General features: G+C 37.8%; 1 protein-coding gene across 1 annotated transcript; it reads right to left on the bottom strand.

The window, feature by feature from the left end:
• Window positions 1-524: 524 nt before the first annotated feature.
• On the bottom strand, window positions 525-7,874 carry LOC121385998 (fibrinogen C domain-containing protein 1-A-like). The gene is made up of 4 exons (XM_041516792.1): window positions 7,857-7,874; window positions 3,461-3,557; window positions 2,100-2,264; window positions 525-775 (listed from the first exon to the last, which is right to left on the bottom strand). The coding sequence occupies exons 1-4, from the start codon at window positions 7,872-7,874 to the stop codon at window positions 525-527; spliced, it is 531 nt and encodes a 176-aa protein (XP_041372726.1).
• Window positions 7,875-9,775: the final 1,901 nt, after the last annotated feature.

The raw sequence follows: 9,775 nt of genomic DNA, 5'->3' as shown, positions 1-9,775 counted from the left end.
GGGAACAAGTTCAATGACATTTCAGCAAAGGATCCAAGGGGTGTGGATGGCAATTTTTATTTTGAATACATTGTAATGAAACTTTGCATGTGTTTACTTTGACATTCAATTTTGGTTACAAACACAATAAACTTGTTCTTGGACCTGATTTCAATAGATTAAAATGATCGGTTCTGAACATACCATCATCAAAAGATTTTGGTGTCACATGTCATGTTTGATAACATATGATTGGTCAGTTAAGATAGAGCAGTTTAACATTAGGGCCGAGTGATTATTTTGAAATAGAACAACATAATTCCGTTAATATCTTTATTATAAGTAACAGTTTGCAACTGAAACCAGTTTCATCTTCACGATTACAATGTCAGCTTTCCAAAGATACCCATAACTCAATTTGACCCAATTTCGTCGATAGAACAGTATCATTCTCAAGCAGCGTTTTCTTCTCCCACAAACCAATAGTCAATGGTGGTTGCGTGTGTGTTGCGATGTCGTTAAACATCAATTCATTCATGCGATAGTTACAACTGTCTGATCTTCATAACTGATGTCTTCATAGAGTAATATTCTCCCCGCCAGTGGTGCCATTCTATCCCATCCCCGTAGGAAGAATGGATTCCTCCAAGATAGCGGCCGTTCAGGTTGGCATAGTGGCAGGAATTATACCACCAAGCTCCCTTGAACTTCCGTGCACAATGAGTGTCAGAAGATGCATCCACATCCAGGTCTCTAGCGGAGAACGCGTATCCACTGTGGTAGCTTATGCCGTCGCCTGGAAGCAAACACAACAAGGTAATAGGCAAATAAAGTGGAATGTTGTTTAGGCTGTCGCCTGAAAGCAAACACAAGAAGGTAATAGGCAAATCATGTTGACTGTTGCTTAGACTGTCGCCTGAAAGCAAACACAACAAGGTGATAAGCAAATCATGTGGAATATTGTTTAGGTTGTCGCCTGAAAGCAAACACAACAAGGTGATATGCAAATCACGTGGAATAGCGTTGGCAATGTGCATACTAGTCAATAATGTAACACGAAACTATGCTCATAATGCACACAAGTATAACTATGATAGCTTAGACTGTCGTCTGAAAGCAAACACAACAAGGTGATAGGCAAATCGTGTGGAACAGTGTTTAGGCAAACGCTTGAAAGCAAACACAACAATGCGATAGGCAAATCATGTGGAATATTGTTTAGGCTGTCGCCTGAAGCAAACACAACAAGGTAATAGGCAATTTGTGTGGAATATTGTTTAGGCTGTCGCCTGAAAGCAAACACAACAAGGTGATAGGCAAATCATGTGGAATATTGTTTAGGCAATGTGCATATTAGTAAATAAAGGAAGGAAGGAAGGGAATGTTTTATTTAACGACACACTCAACACATTACGGTTATATGGCGTCGGACATATGGTTAAGAACCACACAGATATCGTTTTCACATTGATTAAGTAATAATCGACTATTGGATGTAATTTTGACATTTAGTCTTAGAAGGGAAACCCGCTAAATTTTTCCATTAGAAAGCACACACGACAGCCTTTTATATACCAGTAGTGGTGCACTGGCTGGGACGAGAAATATCCCACTGAGCTCACTGATGGGGATCTATTCTAGACCGAATGCACATCAAGCGAGCGTGTTATCACTACGTCATTGACTGCACAATCGTGTTCTATAACATAATTTCATAATCACTGTATTAGTGCAGTGTTTTAAAGTGTGTACTACTGAATCAAATCTAAATGATAATTTACATATTAGGTATCAATTATGCTTGATGAAGTAATCATCGGATGTCAAACATTTGGTAATTCTGACTCGTAGTCAACAGAGGAAACCAGCTACATGTTCCTAATGCAGCAAGGGATCTTTTATACGCACTTTCCTACATACAGGAAAGCATATACCACGGCCTTTGACCAATTGTGGTGTACTGATTGGAACGAGAAAAAAAATCAGCAAAATCGATCCACTGAGGTGGTTCGATCCTGCGACGTAAGCACCTCAAGCGAGCGCTCAACCGACTGAGCGAAACCCCGCTCCAAGTACAAATCAATAATTCAAAATGTTTCGAAATATCCATTGTATTTTACCTGCATTTCCGCTGTATTGACAAACTGTTAATCTAAAATAGTCTTGTTCTGGAGCCAGGGAGAAGTCCTTATACAGGGCATATCTGGTGCTTCCTTCCAAGTCTTCCAAGTCAATTCTCAGATCATAGTGGCCCTGGATGGTTATCCGATGGATATTTGTGTTCCCTAAAAAGACAAATAACATGAAATAACAAATAATAATAATAATAATAATAATAATAATAAAGACATATATATATATATATATATATATATATATATATATATATATATATATATATATATATATATGTGTGTGTGTGTGTGTGTGTGTGTGTGTGTGTGTGTGTGTGTGTGTTTGCGCCTGAAATTGTCGTGTATACATATACATATACGAAGATTCCAGGCGCAAAAAAAAACGACGAATGCTATTTTATTCCATTCAAGGCGTTATGTTCAGATTTTATACCTCTGGTGGTGTTGTTGTTGATGGTTTTTTGTTTTTGTTTTTGTTTTTTTTTTGGGGGGGGTTCTTGAAATTCCGTCCGTTATTTGCTTTACTTATTTCAACTTAAGATCGCCCATTGTGGACTCATAACAAAAAAACAACAACAACATCTTTTTCAAAAATTACTAAAATGGATTTCACCTCATTTCAACTTATTTTCGTGCATATATTCAATTGAGATTCAAGCACGCTATCCTGGGCACACACCTCAACTATCTGGGATGTCTGTCCAGGATAGTGGGTTAGTTTTTAGTGAGAGTGAAGATGGTGCAGTAGTCTTACACCTACCCATTGAGTCGTTCGATGGCTTAATCTCGACATCACCGTAAAGTAAAGTAAAGTTTGTTTTATTTAACGACGCCACTAGAACACATCGATATTTTATCTTATCATCGGCTATTGGACGTCAAACATATGGTAATTCTGACACTGTTTTTTAGAGGAAACCCGCTGTCGCCACATAGGCTACTCTTTTACGACAGGCAGCAAGTGATCTTTTATTTGCGCTTCCCATAGGCAGGATAGCACAAACCATGACCTTTGCTGAACCAGTTATGGATCACTGGTCGGTGCAAATGGTTTACACCTACCCATTGAGCCTTGCGGAGTACTCACTCAGGGTTTGGAGTCGGTATCTGGATTAAAAATCTCATGCCTCGACTGGGATCCGAACCCAGTACCTACCAGCCTGTAGACCGATGACCTAACCAGGATACCACCGAGGCCGACATCACCGAGGCCGGAAGGGTTTATCGAAGTTTGCATCTTAACTCTTCAGTTTGACACCCAGTATCTGATGTATATTTCGTGCTGGTGTGTCGTTAAACATTCATTAATTCATTCATCCATTGATAATGGGAGGCCAGACAATTACCTAACCAGAACTCGTTATTCAAATCTCCAAATCCGTCTCTGTATTCATCCCAATTTCTGTAGAAATCTTCCGATCCGTCCGTCCGTCGCTGAATAACCTAATGAAATAAGACATAAAACAATGTTACCTCTATTGCGTTTTATATTTTGATTATGTCGAATGTGATCACATCCCCCCCCCCCCCCCCCCCACACACACACACGATCACACACATAATTATAATTATTTATATATAAACTTTAATGCAATCGCTTGTTTTGGTAATCATCAAGCGAAATAAAGCTGGAGCGAAACCGACTTCAATAATTATATCGTAATATGTTAAAAGGGGGTAACTGAAACATGATCATATATGTATATATATATATATATATATATATATATATATATATATATATATATATATATATATATATATATAATATGTAATATGTTTGTGAAAGAAAGAAAGAAATGTTTTATTTAACGACGCACTCAACACATTTTATTTACGGTTATATGACGTCAGACATATGGTTAAGGACCACACAGATTTTGAGAGGAAACCCGCTGTCGCCACTACATGGGATACTATTCCGATTAGCAGCAAGGGATCTTTTACTTGCACTTCCCACAGGCAGGATAGCACAAACCATGGCCTTTGTTGAACCAGTTATGGATCACTGGTCGGTGCAAGTGGTTTACACCTACCCATTGAGCCTTGCGGAGCACTCACTCAGGGTTTGGAGTCGGTATCTGGATTAAAAATCACATGCCTCGACTGGGATCCGAACCCAGTACCTACCAGCCTGTATACCGATGGCCTGCCACGACGCCACCGAGGCCGGTATGTGTGTGTGAGTGTGTGTGTATACATATATATATATATATATATATATATATATATATATATATATATATATATATTGTGACGGAACATGCCCTTATTTTTTTTCACCTGTGGCTATTCCACTATTCCACTATAGAGAAGGAAGCTTTGGCCATGGTACAAGCTCTGAAGCATTTTCTGATCTACGTGAAATCGGCAGTGCATCAAGTGGTGGTCTTTACTTATCATAATCCGCTTACCTTCATTCACAGAATGAAAGCCACCAACCAGAGAGTTTTGAGATGGAGTCTTCTTCTGCAGGAATTCCCAATTACCATTGAACATATCAAGGGCACATCCAATGTAATCACTGATGCCCTGTCCCGAAGTTGAACGTGGTAATGTGTTGACATTCTTGAGTTCTGTTTTGTTTTTATATATTTATTTGTATACCAGGGACTGAGAGATTCAGTGTGATTACTGGTAGTCACCTTATTATTATGTGTCGTAAATGCCCGGATGCGTCGGTTAACGCACTTTTTGTTTTGTTTTAATGTAGTATATTTCCCTATTCCTAGAGTAGAGGAAATATCGTTTTTGAGGTGGGGGTGTGTGACGGAACATGCCCTTCTTTTTTTTCGCCTGTGGCGATGTTAATTGTTTCAGAGGGCTGTGTGCACTTGGTTACATAATACCTCCGCGCGACCGTACCCCCCTAATACACACTTAGACCAGGTGTGGAGGCCATGTGGCCAGTAGTTACGTAATACGTAATACGTAATACCTACGATAGTGCGGTTTTAAGACGTGATTTTTGGCGAACTAGGCGACAGTAAGTCTGGCCATCTAAGGAAAAATACCGTCTCTGAGAGTTGGGGCAAATTCACATGATAGGTGAGGTGCCGCGTTGTGCCCCCAGGCGATATTCGCTGTCTCTCAGATTTTTTAATAAATATATAGGATTTTAGAGATATCGAACAGAACCAAAAGGAAGATTCCAGGGGAACGTTGTCCATCCGGACTGGTAAATATATATTTCTGCTCTGTTGTATAACCTTGATGTGATTGATGTGACTTTAAATATTTTAATACTGTATTATACCAATATTATTCAGACAGTGTTTCCGGTAACTGACGAAGTAAATTGTAGGCTTCACTGTTCTAAAAATATAAAGCTTAGCCGGTCGTCCTAGAGGACCTAGGTAAACTGTATGTTATTGTCTTTATTGTGATAGGTACCAGTATTAATTCTGTATTACAAGGTTACTGAATGAGTAGTTAAGGGTTAATTAAAAATTAACCAAGTAGGAATAGAGTTGTAATTCGTTTATTAATTAAGTTCCCCTGGAAGCGTTTCTCAATTATCACACGTGTGGGTGTTGTGTCACGGTGAAGTGATTAGAATATTGTGTAAACTAGACACCTAGTGATTAACTAATTAAGTGATTAGTTCTGGGTTGTTATTATATTGTTGTTGTTAATTAACTACTGCGGCAGTACATTTGTCAGCGTAGTATTAATACAGATTCCAAAGTGTATTGTGTTTTTGTTGTGTTTTCTAGTGAACTAAACGTGCTATAATAATACATACTCTATATAAGATCGTATCTCTGATATACCTAGAGCCGAGCCACTCGGGTATACACTGCCCGATACAGAGTGATCTAATAGATATACAGTTAGGAGAGATATTTGGATAACCGTGTTTTATTCAGTTACGGGTATTATAGGATCCCCGTGACAGGAGTGAAAAATTGGGGCGCTCGTCCCGGATCGCGTTATTTCGCTTGATGATTACCAAAACAATCGATTGCATTAAAGGGACATTCCTGAATTTGCTGCATTGTAAGATGTTTCCAAAAAAATAAAATATTTCTACCATTAGAATTACATATTAAATATATTTTAAGTGTAATTCCTTAAAAGCCAGCCATCTTCACTTGATGCGCTATCACAAAACACGTTAATGTATGTGCCAGTGTCACGTGGATGAATAGCGTAAACTCCACTGGTCTCTCCTCCGAGCATCATGACGTCATTGCAGTCTGAAGGGACACCGGGAACACGTTCTGAACAAAAAAAAATTCTTAATTGTCTCAGTATTCCTAGTCTTCTCTCTCAATCTGTCTCTCTGTTCATCACCCTCTGTATATCTCTCCGTCTTTTTATATATTTATATAACTTAAAATATTTGTAATGTAAATAATCCTTTTTCACACCAGTTTGTGAGAACATCATTCGTTACTTTTGCAAGACTTACACACGTACGTTTGTTAACAATTTCAAGCCATACGATTGGCTGCTCCTAGGTGATGACCAGTTCACCGATTTCATACACCCAATGAAAAAACAGAACGATCGTAATCGATTGCACTCTGACATATAGTTAGCCTGACAATCATTTGTCTGTGACGCGTTAGTTAGCTACAAGCGCAAGGGATGTGAATAACCATTAGTCGGTAAATATGTTAAACTTTGCTTAAAACCTGGTTTTGGGGGATATTTAAGAAATAGAATTCGACATCCGTGTCCGTTACATACTGTTTTTCTTACAACTCGTTGTTTTAAAACGTATCCATCTCGCTTTCGCTCTTTGTAAGATAAATTCGTAAGACATATGGTATCTAACGCCCACTCATGTAGTATTCTCTATATAGTCATACTTTTATTCATACACTTATCACTTGAGGTTCAAGCACGTGTCTCCCAGGCACAATCTCTGACTTCGCCAGTGACTGGGTCCGGGAAGGAATGGGGCGGGGAGGGGGGGGGGGGGGGAAATGGGCAGAATTTTGAGAATAACAATTAGTGAAAAAAGTTAAATAGAATTAAAAAAAAAATAATAATAAAAACTTACAAGCCAAAAATAAAAAGAATAGATATACAATTTGGAGCATTTTAGTAGGAGTCTAAAAATAAATAAGCGAAAGGAGACAGGATCGGACTATTTAATAATATAAAAAAATAATAATAATAATAATTTCGACATAAAATTTTGAACGAAGTTTAAACGTTTAAAATCCGAACTACTCCCGGCCTCTCTTACTCACTTCCGGCCTCTCTCTGTCTCTCTCTCCACGTCAATGTACTCTGACGGAACGCCACATCTTTACACAGTTCTTTACTCTGTTTTTATTTACCTCTTGAATTGTATATATTGATGTTGATCATCACTTTATGTTTGTATTTACCACTGTCTGACACCCAATAGCCGATGTAATGTTCGTGGTGAGGTGTCGATAGCCATTCATTCATTCATTCATATTCTGTCCCGGACGAGACCACTGGGAGGTCGGGCCCGGGATGGACATGCCCGACACCTTAGTGGTACAGGGGCATGTTAAACAGTACTCTCTCTCTCTCTCTCTCTCTCTCTCTCTTTCTCTCTCCTCTCTCTCTCTGTATATATATCTCTCTGCATCTCTCTGTATCTGTATCTGTATCTGTATCTCTCTCTCTCTTCTCTCCTCTCCCTCTCTCTCTCTCTCTCTGTACCTCTCTCTCTCTCTCTCTCTCTCTCTGCTTCACTCATGGACATGCTATTTAGTTACGATTCGAGTTTTTTTATATATCTACATACCTACTTACCCATGCATCTACTATCATACCTATCCACCAACAGACATAACGACCCACCTACACACGTACACATGTGTCTCTATACACATTAGTACGTAATGCTTATTTATATTATTTGTGCAGATGACAACAGTGGAATCGAACCACTTCAGTTGTCCCATTTTCTTATTGCTTTTTCCCATTCCAGCCAGTGCTTCATAACCAATACAGCAAATGCAGTGGTATCTGCTGTCATGTCTGCAGAAATTGGATATAAACTACCATCTGCTGCTAGTTGAAAATGTACCAGGTATCCTCTAAGAAGATGTGACAGAGCCCATTGGCCGATTTCTCGTTCCAACCAGTACACCATGGCTGGTATATCAAAGGTCGTGTTGTGTGCTAGCCTGTATGTAGGATGGTGCATATAAAATATCCCTTGCTACTAATGGGACAATGTAGCGGGTTTCATCTCTAAGACTATATGTCTAAATTACCAAATGTTTGACATCCAATAGATGATGATTAATAAATCAATGTCCTCTAGTGGTATTGTTAAACAAAACACACTTTATAACAGAATGTTTCAAATGTCTGTCATCCAATAGTCATCGATTAATAAATTAGCTCTAGAGGTGTCATTAAACAAAATAACTTTAAAGGGACATTGCTGAGTTTGATCCATTATAAAATGTTTCCAACTCATAAAATATTTATCTATGATTAAACTTGCATACTAAATATATTTTCTTGTCTAGAATATCGCTGTTTGTATATTCAATATGTCTCTGGTCGTCTTAATATTTGTAAGAATCCCAAACTGGATTTTGTCTTCAAATAATTTCGTACGAATGAAAAACATAATTATTTTAGGAAATAAAATAAAATGGAACCTAGTACAAATATTAGAACGATCAGAAACACGTTTAATATACAGCCACTAATATTGTATGCAGAAAAACATATTAGATATGTAATTACAATCGTTAAAAAAGTCCCCTCAGCTTCCTTCACCCACGTATCAGAAAGAAGATTTAACCTGTTTATAATTTGCCGCGAATCATGTTGGGGCTTTTTGTTGTTGTGTGGTCTAAACAAACAAAATTGGGTTCAAATCATAATACTATATCTTTATGTGAATTTTAACGTTATTCAAATTTACAAAGCTATCGGTTTGCTTTTTTTAACGACACAACTAGAGCACATTGAGTATTAATCATCGGCTATTGGATGTCGAACATTTGGAAACCTGCTACCTTTTTCCATTAGTAACAAGGGATCTTTTATATGCACCATCTCACAGATAACATAGCACATACCACAACTGTGGATATACCAGTCGTTTTGCACTGGCTGGAGCTAGATATAGCCCAATGGAGATCGATCCTAGACCGACCGCACTTCAAGCGAGCGATTTACCGCTTTACAGAGCTATACGCTAATTTATCGGTTGCCGTGTGACACAAGCAGACTATAATTAATTTTGTATATATGACATTTATCAATACCGGGATTATTTAGGAAGTGTATGAAGTTGAACTTTCGTTCCCGCTCCACCGAGGAAAAAGACCCTCAACCCCCTCGCAGGAAAAAGACCTTCAACCATTTTTGTGGGCCACAAAATGCCCTTAAACATATATATGTTCATTGTGTGTTATTGCCACAAATATGTCCACAAACATAGATTAACGATAAAAAATATCTAAATTAATAATAAAATAAAAGTTCACCCAAGTCTCGTTTTCGAAAACAAAAAAGTTGAATGGAAATCTTGCATTGATTTTATTATGGTTTGAAATGCATTAGATATATCACAATCTTCCTCATGAATACGTAGACCACCAATCCCGCACTAAATAATAATAATAATAATAATAATAATAATAATAATAACAAACAATAGTAATAATAATACTTAAAAACATAATAATAATAATAATAAAAATAAT

The sequence above is a fragment of the Gigantopelta aegis genome, chromosome 12 (genome assembly GCF_016097555.1).
Source record: "Gigantopelta aegis isolate Gae_Host chromosome 12, Gae_host_genome, whole genome shotgun sequence".
Classification (NCBI taxonomy): domain Eukaryota; kingdom Metazoa; phylum Mollusca; class Gastropoda; order Neomphalida; family Peltospiridae; genus Gigantopelta; species Gigantopelta aegis.
Note: the sequence above shows the minus strand (reverse complement) of the source record. Positions and strands in the feature narration are given on the sequence as shown.

Coding starts and splice junctions, on each gene's coding strand:
- LOC121385998 (XM_041516792.1), bottom strand. Junction 2,265..3,460: donor GAATAACGAGTTCTGGTTAG/GTAATTGTCTGG, acceptor TTGTCTTTTTAG/GGAACACAAATATCCATCGG. Junction 776..2,099: donor TCAATACAGCGGAAATGCAG/GTAAAATACAAT, acceptor GTTTGCTTCCAG/GCGACGGCATAAGCTACCAC.